We start from the raw sequence: 21465 nt of genomic DNA on the forward strand, positions 1-21465 counted from the left end.
CATAACTGCAATGCCATAACAGTATTTTGTTCTATTACCATTCCTCTCCAGAGCATAGGGGTCAACCTGTGGGAGGGGCTCCTTTCTTGCATTGCAACAGGACAGTTTTCAGAGATAAGAGGGTGTTGGGCCTAGTTTTCCCAGCCACCAGGGTGTATTTTGTTATTACACTTTGTGCTTAAATGACTCTTATGTAGCTGTGTAGGTAAATTTTTGGCACTTACAGTTTGCAATTTTATTACCCATGCAGCATGGATAAGTAAGCAACCATGTAGCTACTGGAGGCTATGTGCCAATGTATGAAAATCCCAGGGGTGTGTGGCAGAGGCGTACCTGCTTTGCAGCCATGGGCTTCAGCCACGTGAGAAGGGGGAAGGTGGCCAGGATCTAAGGAGATAACTCTCTCATTTGCCCGCGCAGCCACCACAAAGTCCAATGCTGAGTGACAATATAAAACTTCAGTCACCTTCCCCCACTCCATGCAGCTGGAGCCCATATAGCTGCTGGGAGCTTCAAGCTCTTCTGCCTCCATTTTCGCACTCCCTTCCCCTTAGGCAGCACCTGGGACTTTTGCCCCCACTTGCCTGCCCTACTATACTACTGAGAGGTGGTAAGGAAGAAGACACTAAAGCAGGGGTGGGCAAAATGGCAGATCTGGCCAGCAGCTGGACTCCATTTCCCAACAGTTCCTGCCTGCATTGCTGCAGCCAATTTCCATAGAGACTCCAGCAGTAGCAGTGCTGTGACCAGGATTTCCTTGGAGACTGACCTCAGCAGCGCTGGTAGGGTGCACAGCTGGGCAGGGAGGAGCTCCACAGCTGGGGCTGGGATCTTGCACTGGTAATAGCGTGATCCAGAGCTGGGGCAGAGCAGCAATCTGTTGCCTGCACACCCCTGCCCAGGCCATGCAGGCAGCAGATTGCAGCTCTGCTCCAGTTCTGGACCATGCTGTCACTGCTAAAAGATCCCAGCCCTGGAGCAGCTCCCCGCCTAGCTGTGTATCCTGCCAGTGCTGCTGGGGCTGGTCTCCCTGGAAACTCCAGAAAAACTGTCACAGTGCCACCACTGCTAGGGTCTCCAAGGAAACTGGCTGCAGTGACACAGGCAGGGGCTGCTGGGAAAATGGAGTCCACCACAGGCCTGATCTAGCCCATGGCCCAGACTTTGCCCACCCCTGTGCTAGAGTGTTCCCATTATTCCACCCCTCCCTCCCCAAACAGGATATGGCATATTTCCCTTTTTTTGCTCCCAATCAACCTGAAACCTACAAATCAGTCTATCCACCCGTGTCACATGGGCTTCCACCTCTGACATCTAGTTATACCTCTTGCTTCCCAAGGCATGGTCCTACCAGATACCAGAGACATGTGGGTCCAATCATGCTGCAGGCCTTGCTCCAAGCAGGTCTCAGGATGACTAGACATTTGTGGGGAAAGAAAGAGGGCTATTGATGGCACCCTTTTGCTCACCAGGACGTTTGGCATTCTTGAAAAATTCTCTCCAAGCATGTGAGCCCTGGGAACTCAGTTGACAAGGGCAAGATGGTTGAAAGAGATTACGGCAGGAGAGTTGTATGGAGATAATGGCAGCACATCCAGCAGTGATGCTGAAGGATTGGATGCCCGAGATGATGTTCCTCCCTAAAGTGCCACCCAAGCTGTACCAGCCATCAGAACAGTACATCTTCTACTTAACAGCCCCAGACAAAAGAAGGGACACCCCAGGATGCTTGGTTCCCATTTGGGTCTGCATCTTGGCAGGGGCTTGGGTTGGAACCTTTTCAGTCCTCCAGGTTCATGTTATCACTGTTGTTGGATAGTTTTATCTCCTCCCCAGAGTTGATTGTAAAGCAAAGCTCTATGGAGTAATTTCCCGCAAGGATTTGTGAGAGCCCTTCACAGTACAGACATACCACCTGTCCAGCATGTAAAATATGGTTGCCATGATAGTCTCTCTTGTGCTGCACCTTGGCCCAGCTCTGGTGCCACCCATGGTTGTGGTTGTGAACTGCCATCTTTGCTGTGATCTGCTCAGTGGCTCTTCCTGAGGGACCCTTGGGTGCTACTGGCTACAGCTGGAGAGAAGGCCCATGGCCTCCACTTGCCTCCAGTTGGTGAAGGATTTTGCAGACACAGGCATTTGGGGTATAGGTAGAGTGGTGTGGTTATTTGGTTGGTTGGTGAGTGGGTGGGTACTCAAAAGTGTGTACTATTTGAAAAGTCAAGTTCCTGGGGTGGTGGTCCAGAAAATTAAAAAGGGCAGTAGAGTTGGGAGTGAGTCACAGGAGCATCAGGTTAGGGCTGTGGGGCCAAGGTCAAGAAGCAGCGTACTGTGTGATGCTGGCAAACTGACAATATCATGTGCTGCTGGAGGGTGCAAACATAACACAAAGCACTTCAAAGCTGTTCAGGTTTCATCCAAGGTCTTTTTCATATGGTTAGAGCACATTTATAGCTTTTCAGTGCTGTGTCATCTGTGTCCTCACTTTTTAGAGAGCCTCAAAGGTACTTTGACCACTACAGATGTTACTCCTCTTCATACCCAGAGGGAATTAATTAGAGAGTCCCCTGGCCTGAGTTACTATGACAGTAAGCATGGAAGCAAGGTACATGTAGACATTTCTGAGGAGGGAATTGGCACAACCAGAATTAATAGATACTTCTTCATTTGACAACAGTAATGCAAAAAACAGTCACCAGACGACAAAGCTAACCTATTTAACAATGTCTTTGCCTCTATTTTTCTGAGCAGGGACCAGGTCTTCCCCCACACCGGGATCCCTGATGGTCCCAGGGGAGGCTCAGCCAGGCCCAGGGTCAGAGAGGACCTAGTCAGGGAACTTCTGGTGGGATTGGACGTGTTCAAATCAGCAGGTCTTGACGATCTCCACCCCAGAGTGCTGAGGGAATTAGCAACGGTCATTGCAGAACCCCTGGCACAGCTTTACAAGTACTTGTGGTGCTCTGGCAAGGTGCTAGAGGACTGGAAAGGGGCCAATGTGGTCCCCATTTTCAAAAAAGGGAGGAAGGAGGACCCAGGAAATTATATGCCTCTTAGTCTTACCTCGGTCCTGGGGAAGCTGTTTGAGAAATTATCCAGGTGCACATCTGCAAGGGTCAAGCAGGGGAGTGTATGCTTAGGGGCAACCAACATGGCTTCATTAGAGACACGTCCTGTCAGACCAACCTGGTGGCATTCTATGACCAGGTCACAAAATGCTTGGACACCGGTGTCATGGTGGACGTAGTCTTTCTGGACTTTAGGAAGGCCTTCGACACTGTCTCTCACCCCATTCTCGTTAAAAAAATTGGGAGATTGTGGTGTCAGTGCCTACACAGTCAGATGGGTTGCCAATTGGCTGGAGGGCCGTACCCAGAATGTGGTGGTGGACAGGTCATTTTCGACCTGGAGGGATGTGGGCGGTGGGGTCCCCCAGGGCTTGGTCCTCAGGCCCGCACTATTCAACATCTTCATCACTGACTTGGACGAGGGGCTGAAAAGCACCTTGTTCAAATTCAGAGTTGACACTAAGATGTGGGGAGAAGTGGGCACGCTAGAAGGGAGGGACAGGCTGCAATTGGATCTGGGCAGGTTACAGGGGTGGGCGGATGAGAATAAGATAGGATTCAATACTAACAAGTGCAGGGTACTGCACCTAGGGAGAAAGAACCAGCAGCATACCTACAGGCTGGGGGAACTCCCTTCTCATCAGCACAGAGGCAGAAAAGGATCTTGGAGTCATTACAGACTCCAGGATGAACATGGGCCACCAATGTGGGGATGCAATCAGGAAGGTTAACCGCACCTTGCCATGCACCCACAGATGCATCACAAGCAGGTCCAAGGATGTGATCCTCCCCCTCTATAAGACATTGGTCAGGCCACAGTTGGAGTACTGTGTCCAGTTCCGGGCGCCACACTTCAGGAGGGATGTGGACAATATTGAGATGGTCCAGAGGACAGCCACTTACATGATCGGGGGCAGCAGGGCAGGCCCTACAAGGAGAGGTTATGAGACCTGAACCTGTTCAGCCTCCCCAAGAGAAGGCTGAGAGGGGATCGGGTGGCCATCTATAAATTGCCCAAGGGAGACCAGCAGGCAATGGGAAAGTCCCTGTTCCCCTGAGCACTACTGGAAGTAACAAAGAATAATGGCCATAAGTTGACAGAGGGTAGATTCAGACTAGATATCAGGAGGCACTACTTCACAGTCAGGGCAGCTAGGATCTGGAACCAACTTCCAAGGGAAGTGGTGCTAGCTCCTACTCTGGGGGTCTTCAAAAGGAGGCTAGATAATCACCTAGCCGGGGTCATTTGACCCCAGCATTCTTTCCTGCCCATGGCAGGGGGTCAGACTTGATGATCTACTTAGGTCCCTTCTGACCCTACCAACTATGAAACTATGAATGCCATTCACAGCAGTTTTCACAACACTATGAAGCACTTCAGAGACCACTCAGAGATTGATAGGTTAATAGATTGGCTATAAGCAGGCTGATAGACATCAAAATATTTTGACAAAGTTCCTATTGAACAGAGGATTTTATTGTACATTGTTTAGCTAGTATTATGGGAGTGCTTCTTTATAAGGTAGCAACCGAGTCCTGGATTGATAAACTTTGAGGCCAAGTTAGCAGCAAGCATGTGACAACTGTTAAAGCGAAATACGTAGTCTCACCTTGCACCTCTCCTACCCTCCACCAGTACCATTATTAATCATTTAAATCTTGTCAAGTGAAGTCTAGAGAAGGCATTTAATCAGTCTGGGAGGTGCTCAGTATAGAAATCAACATACTGGGAGTGTCTACACACGATGCTACGTCACTGTAGCAATGCACTATGGTGATGTAGTGCCAATGGATGTCTACATGTGACCAGCAGCTACTTTGCCATAGCGGTGTGCTACAATGGGGGAGTGTGCCGCTACAGTGAAGTAGCTGCTAAAAACAACCATGTGCCACATGTATGGTGCAGTACAGGCAGTACTATAAGGAAGTCCCATAAAGGAAGTACTGAAGCACAACACAGTAAAAATGTTGCCATAGAGCAATGTGTAGATTGCTGCCTCTTAAAAATGCATATTCAAATGCAGTATATTATAACTAAATACAAATAACTATGTTATTGAAACCAAGGTCAGCATATTCAAAAGCTAAGATGTTCAGAGTAATATAACCCAGACACATTAGATATAGTGAAATGAAGCATGTTATAGGATATAAAATTAAGAATAAATAGATGAAAACATAATTTAATTGAATAGACAGTTTCTACGCTGAATTTACTTAGTTTCAGTTGTTAAAAGCAGATTAACTATCATTATGTTGCTAAAAAAAAGTTAAATCCGCTGGTAATATCCAGTGTCCAAGTCTCTAATGACTAACCAGATTTTACTGCAAATTTCCAAAATTTATAACTCTCTGTGTCATAGGTATTTCACAGACAGGTAAATGTGGAAATGAAAAGGTGCATGAACTATGTTCTCCTTTGTCTTTCACCTCTGTATCACCAAGAATCATTGACACATCATTAGGGCACATCTTTCATATGAGATCTGTTCTTACAGTAGTTTTATTATTCTTGTTTTAAGTTTTTATTGATAGGACACCTTTTCAGTGCCCTCTTGTGCATAACAATAATAGCATGACCTTTTAGAACATTTCTACTGGCTTTAAATTGCCAGAAAACATAAGCAGTTCATTTTTTTTTTTTTTACTTACGATTAGAAGTATAATCAGTAAGAAGCAACTGTGGGTTGTTTTTTCCATTGTGGATTCTTTCTGGGGAGATGCGCCTTTGCTGACCCTTCTGGGAAGTGAACAACAATAACAAAAGTATTAGCCTTATTTATCCATGACCAACTGTGACAGTTTCCCTGCTTGTGTATGCCTGAGAGAGAGTGTGTGTGCACGCGCGTGAGCACATGGGCATGTTAAAAAAGTTTTCTGCTTTTAAAGTTTTGTGTGCATGTGCAGATTGTATACTTTCATTTTGGTCTTTTTCACGGCTTCCACTTTTCTGCAACTAACTCAAATTACTAGATTCCAACTAGCCCAGCATGTGCATGTAAGAAAAACTGGATTGAAAAACAGCACTCAAGATACCCAGAGTGACTGGATTACCAGTGTAAATGTAGTGGCAGTTGATGCATTGTTTTAATCTGAGTTTTAGGCCAGAGCTACATCCTGACTAAATTACTAACTCAAGTATCAGCAACAATAGAACTTCAGTTACACCATATGAGAGGCTAATTAGCTTGAGTTTAAAGCACCACCTAACTACAGCTAGAGAATTTATTCGTATGTGGAAAAGCAGAGCTAGGGATCAGTGCTCAAGTTATAGTTTGCACTAACTCTGTAGTAAAGACAAGCTCTTGGACTGTTTTGCTTTTGGCAGTGCGTTCCATTTTAATCCTTAGACCTTTAAAAACCTCAGTAATTTTTTTAAACATGATTAGAAGTACTATGAATTGGGCACTCAGTTCAGACTTCTTCAAGGCTTGTCGTCATCCTCACCAAGTATAAATTTTTACAGCCATATTTAGCTTTTAGTTGTATTTGTTGTTGTGGCTACAGGTTCAGATGAGAGATGCCTCAGTCTGTGAAACAATAGGTGGAGACAGAAGTGACAATTTTTGCCCAATCTGGCCCCTGAAAGCGCCCTACAGGTATGACCAAACACAAGTACATGGCTGCAGAGTGCTTTAAAGAGGCCTGATCCCATGACAATCTGAACTCTCACTGATGATGGTTCAGATAAAGACATTGCAAAATGAAGTGCCTTCAGTATCTTGTGTCTGCTCCCAGCTCTGCCTTCAGAATGGGAGTGGGGGAAGGGAGCAGAGGCAGTTCAGTCTGGAGGTTGGGGCAGGCGGATTGGAGGCGCAGGGACTCTTATCCACCTGTTCCACCCTCTGGCACTGGCTGGCAACCCCCAGAACGAGCTCCCTCCATTCGCTTTCCTCCCTCCCATTCTGAAAACAGTGCCTGGGCTGGGAGTGGGAAGGGGCATTGCTACGGGAGTCCAGCTGCAGGCTTGTAGTCGCTCTAAACAGCTGCTCGATTCCCAACCCCTGGGGCCCAACAGAAAAAGTCTGTTGGGTCTGAGGGATCATTATAACTCATGGCACTTCTGGCGATGCTGCTTTTCTGTCTGTGCCTAATGATTCCTCAGGAAGCCTTCCCTAGCCCCACCTTTCCAGCCATGTGAAACAAAACCCCCCAGTGCCCTCTCAGAAATGGCTCTTACAAAGGCTTTAAGCACTGAAGGCAGTAGGTGTCCAGCTAGTCCTTCCTCTTAACCTCCCCAGTGCCAATTGGCACTCTGCAGGTATCCACTGTTTTCTAAGGATTAAAAAAATAGCTACGGAGGGATTTTTTTTTCAAATGCTCCTAACATCTTATTCATATATATCTTTCAGCTGTGCATTATTTTCTGCCAATGTTAGAAAATGCCCAGATTACTGTGTTCTTATTTGCTGCCATCTTGTAACCAGAGATTGAAAGGTGCTGTGCTGAAACTGTGGTGCAAGCCCTGGGTGTATTTGGACTTCTTGCAAACATCTGCAGGAATTCTGAGGGCTTGTAGAATTAGACCCTCAATTTATTTTATAGAGTATGAGCACAAATAACCACTCAAATGCAAAATACCAGGAAAGCAACATCATCATTCACTTCAAAGTGCTGTGGCAGGCAATACATCTGAGGTAAAGCAAAGCAAGTGACATAATTTATGATCATCCTCATCTAAGGAATGAGCAGTGTTGTAGACTTCCTATCAAGCAGTAATAAGGATGTGCCACAAACTGACCTTGTATAGTAATACAAAATCAATGAGTGCCAATATACTAGGGAGGGGTTGTTTTAATTAGAATGGTTTCCTGACAGCTGCTCTAATGAATAGTTAACAGTGCCCCTATTGCCATTTTAAAACGTGGTGGGCCTTAATATACATGATGGTGAGGCAGTGCCGGAGCGTTGTAATTAGAACGCAGAGGAGACCCAATTAATCGAGTCTGCTCCAATGCATTCTAATTAGAAAGTGAATCAGCATGTCAATAGGCAGCCATGGTATTAATGACTTCTACTGTTTAAGGTGATCTTTAAATGCATGTAGCCTGATCTTTCTCTGCCTGCCTCTCATGCTGTGATTTACATGTATAAAAAGTAAATGCAGAGTGCACATAAACTGCTATGCAGTTATGTGCACTCCAGAATATAAGTGTTTTATGCCTGGCTGTCTCAGATGTGGAAGACTACACTCATTGGAAGCAGTGAAAAACACAGCTCAAGAAAATAGATTTGCAGCTGATTAGAAGTTGTCTGTCAGAGCCTGAGCAGGGATACACTGTATATGACACTCTCAAGATGCAATGGGTTGGGTAGTGACTACAGTGACAACATGTGATCACAGTAAGTCATCCACATAATTATTTTCAATCAGCAATGCCAGACAATTGAATCAAAGTAAAGGACTTCCCAGTTAGATAAGAGGGGAAGTACCTTGAACCTTTTGTATACAGCTTCAATTAATTCACTAGTTTGTAATTTACCAGTTTTGCAGGATTAAGATAAGGACACCAAACAAAGAGTTATACATATATGCACATGTGTAGAGAGAGGTAGTTAGCCATTTAATCTGAATTCAGGCAGGAGGCAGAAACTGTTTTAGAGAGGCATAAGCTTTCATAGGTGACAGGCTGATTTATCAGATGTTAGGAAGCCTCTAGCTAAGGGCTTGTATACACTAAAAGAGCCTGTCTACAGTTACTAGGCAGGCAGAAAAGTGTTTTTTCTGCCAGCATGACCAACCACCTGAAAGCATAGTTTTATAGCATCCGATGAAGTAGGCTATTGCCTATGAAAGCTCATTCCTCATACCATGTAGCATGAACCAGTTAGTGTCTATGGTGCCATCCTGCCCTGTCTTTTATATGTACATGTTTATAGAGCTAAGTGGAGACTGTCAGTCATATTTGTACCTTCCCATTCTCCCTCTTCTGGTTTTCATTTATCTCCTTTTGCACTGGTGAGATGTTAAATACCAAGTCAACTTAACTTACTTAAATGCTGCAGATGTTGCAAAGTTATTTTAAAATATGGTTTCATTGTTAAAAATAGTATAACATTATCAGTAACACAGTGTTACAATCCATCAAGTACAGACTGTGAAAAATGACTAGTGACTGCTGTTAAAACTAGTTTTTTTATTAGCAGGTGTCCCAAAGTGTCATCTCTGCTTTTCCACACATTTAGAATAGGATCACAGTAACTCTCTGCTGTAACTGTTAGTGACCTGTATCTTTTAAAATGATTTCCCGGTAGGAAGGTGTTGATACACTTTTGTACGCATTGAAAGATTTAATTTTTTTCTCTTATCTCTCCTTGTCATTAAGAAAACTAGCACTCAGATTCTTTATACATTCTTTTTCTTCTCCTCTCTACCTCTTATTGACTTTTGTAGTTATGCCAAAAATATTATATTGTAAAAGAGAGAACTATTTCCCAGACTAAATCTGGGAAATATAGTGTGGATACTGTAGCCTTTCTTGTTCCGGCCATTACTAACCACAGGAATGGTTGAAAGGCTACATAAAAGATTGGTGCCTCTTTTCTTTCCCCTTCACTTTTCAAGAACTATTTCCAGTGACAACAATTTCAACAGTGTAGATTTCTCCAATCCAAGTAAGAAAGGTCTTGATCCAAAAATGTGTTAACCATGACAATGCCCAATGATAAGCAATGTTAGGCACCTTGACTTAGCATTAATATCAGAGCCCAAGTGATAATCACACTAAAAGACAGAAGCCTCTGCGATCATGTATCTCTTTAGTAGCCATTAATCACTGGAGTGCAGCCAATAGGTAGGTCTTTACAAAATGTACGGTAAGCCTAATGGCCCATGACAACAAGAGATTTGGATTGGTGCATTACGTGCATCAAATCCACATGAACTTTGTGAAGTATCTGCTTGAAAGTTAATAGAGACTGAGTGTCCCAGTGAAATGTCTGGCAAAGTCATATGTGACAGTGCAGTTACATTGCCACTATGGTATCAGGGAACCAGGGAGGGCAGAAGTCCTCTGGGTAGATGTCTAGTCTGTAGTGGAGATCTTTGGTCCCATTCCATAGGGGTGCAAACTCTCCTCCAACAAACATTCTGTGCAAACATTAGGGATTTGAAGTCACGCTCCCATTATGCCTCCACTCGTAAGTGTGATGAGAAAGCTTTTGTAGGTGCCTGCTAATCTCTAGCTATTCTGCTGTTTCCAATCAGCTAGACCCATTCTCTCAGCAAAGCTCTCTTAATTTGCCAAATAGCATTATTGTAAGAGGATATAAATCAGAGGCACAAGCAGGGATGGGGAATCCCAGTCAGGCAATTCAGGCTTTTGTTATGATGGTTATTTTTATATATCTGTTACTGCAGATGTTCCCTCATGCACACTCATTTTTCCTCAGTTGATACTTATTCTAATAAATTGCACTGGTGATCTGCTTTTGATCTTAGGAAAATGCTTTTCCTTATAGGTACTACCATGTGGCATGTACTTCACTTCTCTTTTCTCTCCTTGGAGGCATTTCTTTTTTCCTATTTTACCTGGGGTCCCTTATGAAATTCTCTGATTTATAATGACTCTTCTGAAAAAACACAAATAACCTCATTGCTACTAACATTCATTTTTCCTTTTTTATATATTCCAGGCATTGTATGTAGCAAGCATGTTGGGTGACAAACCCCCAGTTTCTAGGAAATAGTGTGTGGGGCTATCCCTTTTGCATTCTGCTGTAGATAGCGCCCTTTGCTGTGGTGGTACTGGCAGATCATCACTACCTGGTGAGTCTTTGAGACAGATAAGTATTTTCATACCTCTCAGATTTATTGTTCCAGCCTATCTGCAGACTCAAATACTCTCTACAATGACTACAAAGTATTCCCAGCACTGCTGTGTCAGCTTGGATTGTGGAAAAAAAATTAGGCTGTATCAAACAACTTTGCCAGCAAAAACCCTAGTATAAACAAGTCTACATTGATAGAACAATGCTTTGTTGGTTTAGTGTGAGGCTTTCAGGTAGAGTTGGTCATTCTGGGTGAAAAACTCTTTCTGAGGGTTTCTGAGCATTTCTAATAGGAGGTCTGCTGACATGCCTGCCCAATGACTGTGGTAGAGGCTCGTCTAGTGTATACAAGCCTTTGGGCGATGGGTGACAAACGTATAGCCTGTGGGCCACATCCAGCCTGTGGAACTATTAGCATGGGCCTGCAGTAGACTGGCAGATTAGTGAAAGTTGGAGTCCATGCCAGTGGGGCATGGCATCCCACAGAATTTATGATCCCTGGACCCAAACAGCCATGGCCATTGGTGGCAGGGAGAAAGCAAGGGCTATGCAGCTCCCTGACCCACGCAGCTGCTTACTCCTGGACTCATGCTACTACCCACCTCTGAACTTGTGCTATTACCCACGCTCAAACCTGTGCTGCTGCTGTTCTCTGACCCAGGCTGCTGCTCGCCCCTGGACCTCCATTGCTGCCCAATCCCCAACCCATGCTGAAGCTCACCTCAGGATTTGTGCTACTACCTGATCCCTGGTTTGAACTGCAGCTGGATCCCCAGCCCATATGCCACCATATGAACATGGACCCATGCTGCTGACCCCAGAGCTAGACCCACTACAGCTGTGTGGGTCAGGGAGCTGCATAGCCCTTAAATACCTGGCTTTTGTTTATTTTTTAAGGTACTCTTATAGTTCAAAACCACCAAACATTGCTTTAGGAATACAGATATTTTATAATGAGGATCAAATGAACTAGTCAATATGGAGAATGGGATCTAGGATTACAGAAATTTAGGATTAGAAGGGATCCCTTAGATGATCAAGTTCAGTCCTCTGCTACTGCAGGTAGTCATGTCACTCATGACAATTTAGCAGTCATGTCATAGAAACCCTCTCATATACTTCCTCTTAAAAGTAGCTAGTTTCTGGAGCACCCAATAGTCTGACTGAAAGGCTTAGCCAGCACCTCTGCTCTGATGGCTAGAAACCTTCTATAGGAGTGATCTCTCAGTTCCTATAGCCTCAATGCTGAATCAAATACTATGTTCATTGCTTGTCGCTGCTGTGATAGCCACATGATGTGATATGTCCACTCAGTAATCTCACTACCTAAAATGAGCTAGTTAATATGGACAGCTGTGTTTAGTCACAGAAAGATGAAGAAACAATGGAGAAGTTTCAGAAAAGGAAAGTGGAGAAAAGGAAAAGTGATCCAGTGAAAACTTTTTTTTGTCCTACAGTATTTCACAAGGCTGTTGAAATTATTTCAGTCCTTTTACACTATCAGAGAAAGCTTAATGAAGATTTACTGCTCAGGTAGAGGGCTAAATGCTCAGGTGCTTGCTGATTTTTTATGGGCCTCCTTCATGCAAACCCCCCTGGTCTTCCATACAAGTGTATTATACAAAAACCTCAAGATTTCCACAAGAAAAAGCTCCTAAACCTTCTCATATAAAAGCACCAGCCAAGCAAAGTCAGAAGAATATATATCATATATCCAAGCAGTTACTTTGTAAATTGTAAGAATTTAGACAGAAGATGCATTATTTTGGTGTCTCATTTTTCTTAAAGAAAGATAGGGTGCAGACAGAAGTTACATTTATTATGTGATTGGCCCCCTGAAAGCACTCTACAGACATGCCATGACACATGTGCATGGCTGCAAAGTGATTTAAAACTGGCCTCAGTTAGAGACAGTCAAATAGCAGAAGGGGATTGAACAAAAGATAGCAGTATTGTATCAGGACCAGACCAATGAATATGACAGGACATTTCTGCTGCTTTCAGGAAACTTAAATAAGAGGTAAAGAGTTTCTGTGAAGCAATTTTGGCCAGCGGTTTCTTACCACATGATGAACTGAAAGCAAATACATTACACGAACGCCAAAAAATTTACTAAGTATTCCATGAACCAGTGTATTTCCCTGTCTCCAAGCAATACTGTGAAAACTATGGTTTAATATCTAAATCATGTTAATATAGTTCAGGCATAATAAGCTAAAATTCCAAAAGGACTTCTAAAACTGCCTGCAATATTTGTCAGTGTTAAATTGGTAATGGGGCTTGAAAAGTAAAGATATGTGCAATTATCTGTGAAAACACTAGTTTTATGTATGCCAAATATTGGGTCACATCTGCATCACTTGACTTTCTTGTGCAGATTTATGCCAGTTTAGGATCTAGGCACAACTCCATGTGCAATTAATGTGACTGAATATACTCCAGCTCAAACTAATCCCACTGTCCCCAGCTGCATGTGCTGGATATCAATTGTATCTGATAGGACTATCCGGCAGTGCAGCAGATTAGTCTACAGTGCCCTAATTGCCACACGTGTAGATGGTGACACTTTACTGCACAGCAAATCAGTCTGCTGAGTAGTAAGGCATCTTGTGTAGACACGTCCGCTGTGTGCAAAATTAAAGAGGCCCTTTTGAAATATGGCCAGATTTATCTCCTCTTGCCTGATGTACACAAATTCTTTTATTCCTATAGAGTGGGTGCATCTACACGAGATGCTTAACTGTGCAGTAGCATAGGTTACTGCACAATAAGTGCATGTGTCTACATGTGCATATGCTTACTGTACAGTAAAAACCCCTAATTGTGTGTAAATTCAAGAACTGCAAATGCAGGTATCAAATTTATGTGCAATCAGCTATAGTGCAGTAACACATGTGTAGATGCGACCTGGGAGCAAATTTGCTCCCAGGTCAGCCCTGCCACTAGGTGGCCAGCCTCAGGCTAGCCCCAGGGCTCTGTGCTTGCGAGCCTCTCTTGCCCAAGGGCTGGGCTGCGTCTATGGAAGCCTCTGCCTCAGGTCTTTAAAAGCCTGCAGGTATTTTGAACCCAGAGGCAGACCAGCAGGGAGCCTAAAAGCACTCCAGGCCCCTGTGTCTCCTTGGGCAGGCTGTCCCAGCCTATCTGTACTCTGGCACCACTGCCTGGCACCACAGTGCCACGCGCCTCCCAGGCCTGCAGGCTGCTGCAGGCTCCAGTCAGGTTTGCCAGCCCCCAGGTCCAGTTGCAGGCAGCTCTTGGCTGCTGGGGCCAGCTCCAGCTGCCTGCAGCCCACCCCTAACAGCCTGCCCTGAGCCTGCAGGTACTACGGTGTACTGTCTCAGCCATGTGGCTGCCAGTCCCATGCCATGCCCCTGAACTGGGTGCTGCAGGCAGCTGCCCAGGTCTGGCACCACAGGGACAGCTGTGCATAGGTCAAGAGAGCCAACATGGGACCCACACTGGCCTTGTCATTGCCACTGCCCATGTCCACACCCATGCACACCACCTGGGGCCCCAAGTGGTACAGGAGGAGACTGGTGACCTGGTGGCACTGTGGGGTGAGGCAGGGATGCAGCAGTCATTTGAGCAGGGCATGCATTCCAACGCCCACATCTATGAGGGGCTGCCAGCCCGAATGCAGGAGTGTGTGCACAACTGGTTGTCATGGCAGTGCTGCATAAAGATCAAGGCCTTGCAGGCACAGTGGGATGCCATCACTGACCACAATCATCAGTTGGGGAGTGCCCGCAAGTCCGTGCCCTTTATGCTGCAACTGATGGACATCCTTGTACCCCAGGATCCAGGCCACAGCTGTGCTGTCTATAGCAGCACAAGTACCCTGCCTGAGCCCCCACCCTGGCCTGGCACCCATGGTATCCCCTTGGGGAACCACCCATACTGGGATAGCACTGACTGCCGTCACCCCTCGGCAAGCCCCCTGCCCTCAGCACTTGCCACAGCATGTGCATCCATAGGAGAACAGCCAGAGGCCAGGATGCTGGCCAGCTGTCCCCGGGCTCTGCCCCATAGGCACCCCCACCCCATGCCCCCCCCTCCCACCTTGGGATGGCACACAAAGGATACTGTACATAGTTCTCAAGGGGAATAAGGTTTTTTGTTGGTGGCAGGGACAAGGTGATTGAGGGGCTGTTTGTTGGTGGGGGAGGCTCTGTTTCTTGAAGAGGGTGAGTGCACGGCTCTTCTGGGGCCTCAGCAAGGGGTTCACCACTATTGCTGCAGGTGGTGCTGTCACTGCCAGGTGTCCTCTGCGCACTGGACCTCCTCCACCCAGGCATCACAGAAGAGCTCCCCCCAGGCATCACAAACACTATTCAGCACACAGGCTGCAACAATGACCTGGGGGAGGTTGTTCTCAGAGAACTCAAGGCTGGTGGTGAAGGTACGCCAGTAGGCCATGAGATGGCTGAAGATGTACTCCACCAGAGCATGGGTCTGGCCCAGGCAGCAGTTAAAGTTGGCCTGGTCGGGGTTCAGCTGGCCAGTGTAAGGCCACATGAGCCAGAGCAGGAGTGGGTAGGTAGGGCTCCCAATGAGCAGGGGTGGGACCACGATGGTGCCCAGCTGCAGGTCCAGCACCCCTGGCATGAAGCACTCATTCGCCACCAGGGCTTGCAGGCCAGAGTTCCTGAAGATGTGGGCATCGTGGGAGCTGCCAGTCCTACTGGCACTCAAGTTCATGAAGGCCCCATGGTAATCTACAACAGCCTGAAGCACCACAGGTGAAAGTCCCTCCAACTGTAGTAGGGCTGGTCACTGTGGGGTGGACAGATGATGGGAATATGGGTCCTGTTGAGGGCCCCAACGCACTGGGGGAATCCCAGGGCGTGGAACCCCACCACTACCACCACCACCACGGGGTTTTGCACATGGAGCATGGTATCCCTGAGCACATCCCTGAGAGCACCACACATCTCCAGGACAGCCTCCCTAGTGGTGGTCTTGCCCACACCAAACAGATGGCTGACATACCACAGGCTGGTGGGTGTCACCAGCTTGAACACGGCAAGGAACAGCTGGGTGTCCACGGGGAGGGGTGGCTGCAACTTGGTGTTCTGCTACTCCAGGTGTGATCAGAGCTGCTTCAGGGGATCCTGGAAGGTGGCCCGGGTCATTCTGAAGGCCTCTAGGCCTTGGTTGTCATCTCAGGTATGCTGAATGATGTGCCACCACCAGTCCTGGCTGGCTTCACGAGCCCAGAGGTGGCAGGGCTGGAGGCCCAGGCGGGTGAGGGTGGCCCCAGTGATGGCATCCTGGAGCCTGTCATCAGTATCCCTGGCAGGGGCTGGCTAGGCAGATAAAGTCAAGGTGGCAGGTGCACAGTGGTGGCCCTGGGATGATGCAGGGCAGGGAGGCAGGTGGTCACTCCATGTGGGGGAACCAGGTGGGTTGAGATGGTCATGGGTCAGGCAGTGGTCAGCACAGTGGGCTAGCAGGGCCAGCATAGTGGCCAGCAGGAATGCAGGGTGCTGGTCGTTGATGCCTGGGACAGGGGAAGGAGCAGCCATAGCGTAGAGAGGCAGAAGTGGCACGGAGAGCACTGCCACCTGTGCATGCTGCTCCTGGCCAGGGAAGTGGCTGGCCAGAAAGCAGTATTTGGGGCTGCCTTTTTGAAACAGCCACCAGCTGCTGGCAGCTGCAGCCAGAGCTTGGAGCTCCCTTGGTGGCAACAGGTGTCCATTGCAGGGCCCTGGGAAATGGGAGCAGATTGGCAGCAAATCTTCTTCTGCTTCTCTGCACATCTAGATGCCTGCCTGGCACTATTTACTGAGAAGTAATTTACTCGTGAGTTAACTGGTGCTGAAGCAAATGCACATGTAGATATACCCATTATGGTTTTTTCAGTATTTTAATGGCTTATTTTCAGATACTTGTATTTAAAGATTTAAATATAGAAAAGAACTTTAGATACATCATATTAATTTGAACCCATATCTCCAGTCCTTGCTCAATTTTTCACTCTCTTCTTTCTCAGGTAAACTTCCTTTGGCCCCTTATTTGTAACTATACTAAGCAAATAAATGTATATAAAAATTATTTTCCTGGGGGAAGAGGGAAGAGAGGAGGAAATATATTATACCTTCCAATTATTTGTTTTATTCCTCAATAGCCAATGCATAGCCTTATTAATAGCCTATACATTTATTTAATGTGAAAATTAATTTGACTGGTTATCCCATTTAACAGTGGGAAGGAAGTTGCTTTAAAATGTATCCAGGTACCCATCTAGTATTAGAGCCAAATGTGGGTGGTTTTGTCACTAACTCTGATAAAGGGAAACAGCTGTGTAACAGGGAGCTGGGGCTTCCATTACTTTGAGAGTCTTCAGTGGAAAGAGCCCCAGACAGTTGAACAGGGAATAACTGAGGGAAGGAAGGAAACAAGGGATCAACTGCAGTGCAGAGGATTGTGCTCATCAAGAACACACTTTAAGCTGCTCATCAAGAACACAACTGTGGCTAGTCAGGAGGGCACCTGACTGGGAAGGAAGGGGCTCAGGGGATATAAACCTGGGCTCCCAAACGTAGCCTGGAATTCTGTGTGGAAGAGAGCTCCTGCCAGCTCAGGCAGGTAAGGGGTGTAAGCTGCAGGCCAAATCAGGTACCCCAGGGGCTCAAAGAGGGCCAGTAAATGGGGAGGCAGCTTCCATAGTGGAATGGTGACCCAGGGGGAGATTTTAGTGTTCTATACAAAGCATTTGGCTTGAATTATTTGTTGCAGCTTTACTGAAGGAATGTATACCACAGAGGCAGGCAAAATATAGCCCACAGGCCAGATCTGGCCCACCAGATAATTTCATCCAGCCTGTGGGCAAGTGTCTAACAATTCACTGTATCTGGCCTGGCCCTGGGCTGGCACTGCTGTGCTTGCATGGGGCCAAGCCTCACTTGCCCCCATGGGGGCAGTACATGCTGCACTCTCACCCTTGCTTGCCTTGACCCTAGCCCTACATGTAGGAAAGCAGCAGTGGTGGGCAGCAGGGTGGGGAAAGTGGTGGCAGTCCAACCACGTGCAGTTCTCAGTCTCACCAGGACTGTGCGCCACCAGGGCCTTCACCTGCTGCGGGCCGTGAATGCTCCAGACTGTCTGCTGCTGTCACTGGAGGCAGAGACTGTGCACAATGTTGGGGGGGTCCCCCACAAACATGCATGCACACCCCATGCCTCCTCCATGCACAGCCCACAACCACACCCCCCCAAAAATAACACTGCCCTCTGCCACGCTCCCACTCCACATGCTCCACAATCCCCCCACACACCTACATCCTGCCACAAACCCTATACCCACCCTCATCCCCACACCCTACACACACACACACACACACACACACACACACCCCCCCATACCCAGCCACCTACCCATACCTACCTACAACTCCCCACAAACCCCATACCCACTCAACCATACCCCCTCACACCCCTCCAAAATATACAAGTGTAAGACTTCATTTTGAGCTATTATGCAATCGCCTCTATGGACACTAGGCAAACACACAAATTGGGACAAAAATATTTTTTTAAACAAAATTAATATACATTATTGTAGATGTTTGATTTTTAGTATATAATTAGTTTTTTTTTTCCAGTTCCAAGATGGCAAACTATCTTCCCAACAGGAGTACCTCCAGGGGCAAGGGGAGGGACTTCCAGTGGCAAAGGTCAGGAGTTAAGAGCAGGACTTCTGTTCCCAAGGTGGCAATCAGGGGGAGGGGTAACTGTCAAGGGGTGGGGCCACCCTTGCAGCCCTCAACAGCTCACCAAAACTTGTTAAGTGTCCCTCTAGTTGAAATAATTGCCCACCCTGGTGTAGTGGCTGAAGGGGAGGATAGGAGGCCAAACACGGGTGCCTGGTAGGCACCCCAGATTCTGAACCCTACCTGGGCAGATCAAAATTGATAAAGGCAAGGCTGAAGGATAAGATAGGTGGGCAGACTCAAGCCAAGAGGGTCAAGAGCAGAACCCAGGTGTGATGGGCCAAGGGCTGAGATGCCCAAGGGCCAAAAACAGATGAGACTCAGAAGCCAGGCCATAGGAAGTAGGCCTACACTGGCAGTCTACAGCAAAAGTAAACAGGGAGCTAAAACCTGTACAAACTGGTGTGTAGATCTAGAGTAACATCTAGGAGACATGGGTGTGGCTATAGTGGCAGATGGAGGTGAAGAATAGCTCATAAGACAACTGGTGTCCTGAGGTACTACTAGGACCTGGAGGGCCAACATTAAGTGTCCAAGGGGCAAGGTGGAGCTGGACTAGGCTCACTCTAGGACCCTGAAGCAGCCTGCCTTTTGCACTAAGAACTGGAAGGAGCCTTCTGAGCCACTGAGTCCAATCCCTAGTCTGTTCATTTGGTGATGATATTATATTTTAGCACAGTTTAAAAATTGACTTTGTAGTCCTGTTATGAAGAGTGCTGAAATTAAGCAGAAATTAAGAAATATGGGGGGAAAGTAGTAAAAACTCTATCAGATATTCCAGATGAACTGAGTATCGTAGCTGCAATTCTTGGTTCATCAAAAATTAAGGTACTATTATTTTAAAGGCTTAGATTGTGACATGACAATTTATATTACCAGTTTTAGTTGGGATAAAATTAGCACATTGCTAAATATTCCATTACACATCTATTACAATTTTTGATAGGAGCCTTATATATGGTGCATTACTATTCATTTTTAATGATAAAGGGACTAAGAGACTGCAATTAGCTATATGCTAATTCAATATGCTAAAGGAAGTGTTCTAGACTAATATTTACATTTAAAAATTTATTGTGAGAGCTAGCTGGAAATGAAACCTTTCAAACTAGCAAACACCCTCAAATCAGAACACAAAGAGTGCAAAATCTAGGTGGGGTGGGTCTTTGTGCTGGTGTGAAAAGGGCAGAGACTTCTGCCCTGAGCTGTTGAGCGCATCTCACTAGCACTGCGAAGAAAGACATCACTTGAACAGATGAAGAGGTCATTGGGGCTCAAGTGACCTCTTGGTGGCTGTGCAACTAGGGGACATAATAAATACTCTGTCCCTCCTATCTAAATCCCCTCTCATGCCTAGATTCAGAACTGATTTTCACCTAGGCAGTCTGGGTTTGCTCTTAGTGCGAGAACATATAGGGGGGAAACTTGGTGTACAGAAAGTAAACCATTCACAGATAGACCAAACAAAACAGCAGCACTTTGGAATTATTTGCTGTCACTGATATTGGCAGCATTACATTTTCAGATACTGTTAAATGGATTAAAGCAAAATTTATTGTGCCTCTTGGCTTTGTTGTTATTCCTCTTGCTATTACTCTGCAATTCAAATTAGCTCAGTTCTTTCTCTAAACATTGCCTCAGCCTTTCACGTATCAGTAGTTTGTGCTTGATAAGATAAGGCCTAGTTGTGGAAAGAGCATCAAGAGGGAGTAGACAACCTGCCTGGGGTAGTCCACATTACAAAAATGGCATTAGTCAGGGCCACTCTGGAAAGAGTGGCAGCATTGGTCCCAGTTAGCACTTGTGACACCTTCATGATTCTGTTCTAGGCCAGTAGCCAGTCTGAGCTCCAGAGGTATTCAAGGCATCCAACAATATTTTCCAATATATGATGGCTGCCAAGAGCTGGCAAACCAACCCCAATTCATCTTATTTCAGATATGTGCAATAGGAGACAATATAGGGATGTTTGGACTGGCCCTATGCTGCCCCTCTGCTCGGGTACACTTCACTGAAGTGGGAGCTTTACATAAAGTATAGAAAAAATGTCTAATCTCCATATTTCTAGTCTAAAAATGACTCTGATGCAAGATATCAAGCCACTAGGAAGCACTTGTCAGGACTTTTTCTAGCCTTATTGGTAGTGATTTAATATTTTGAGCCAAACTGAGAGTGGAAACAAAGCTGGTAAAAGGCTCCTCTTGGTACCATAGTCCTTTGGAGTGATTTTGCTGACCCCTTCCATTTCACGTGCCCTTATAAATTCCCTAGCTCTTTCCCTTGCACTGGATGTCTAATGGATGAAGGCTTCTTGTACTCTTCTCCTTCATCCCTCTAAAAGCAAAAGATGATCTGAGCTATGAATAATAAAGTTTGAAAGAGGCAATATCGGTCTATTTGTAAGCCTTTCAAAAGAAAACCTGGAAGTGGTCTGTTACGTTAGACATTCTCAGCAAGAACTTTCCTGTTATACCACAAGTTGCCAAGTTCAGTATTTATTCTACTGGAAACAACTAAACAGTCCTATAATCATAGCCTCCTGGGCTAGGGACAGACATTACACATAAAGCAGTTTAAGTGATCAGAAACTGGTTTAAACCTGTAACAGAACAGAAATTCAGTGCACATAAACCAGTTTCAAAATGGCCAAAACTGGTTTGAGATAAACCTGGTTGAATGTAGTATCAGACTTAACTGATTTGGCTCAAACTGGTTTATGCAATGCCTGTCCCAGACCCCTTGTTGATTTAAGATAAATCAGAGACCCTCAACATTGCAGCATGCTATCTGGGCTGGGCTCTGTGCCAGAAAGCTGTGCTAGCCCCTCCTGTCTGCTCTCAGGCCAGAGCATAGCCTCTAAGGCAAATTCCTCCCTCTGTCCCCTCTCTCCTCGCCACCCCCCCGCCACCCCACTCG

General features: G+C 46.1%; 1 protein-coding gene across 1 annotated transcript in view; it reads right to left on the bottom strand.

Annotated features, from left to right (window-relative positions):
• CALCR (calcitonin receptor) overlaps window positions 1-5805 on the bottom strand; it is a 189367-nt gene extending 183562 nt beyond the window's left edge. The window contains exon 1 of the mRNA XM_019508430.1: window positions 5721-5805. Within this exon, the coding sequence (XP_019363975.1) occupies window positions 5721-5768 (48 nt within the window). The 5' untranslated portion in view covers window positions 5769-5805. The remainder of the gene's footprint in view (window positions 1-5720) is intronic.
• Window positions 5806-21465: the final 15660 nt, after the last annotated feature.

The sequence above is a fragment of the Gavialis gangeticus genome, unplaced genomic scaffold, assembly GCF_001723915.1.
Source record: "Gavialis gangeticus isolate Ggan-Ray unplaced genomic scaffold, GavGan_comp1, whole genome shotgun sequence".
Taxonomy (NCBI): Eukaryota; Metazoa; Chordata; order Crocodylia; family Gavialidae; genus Gavialis; species Gavialis gangeticus.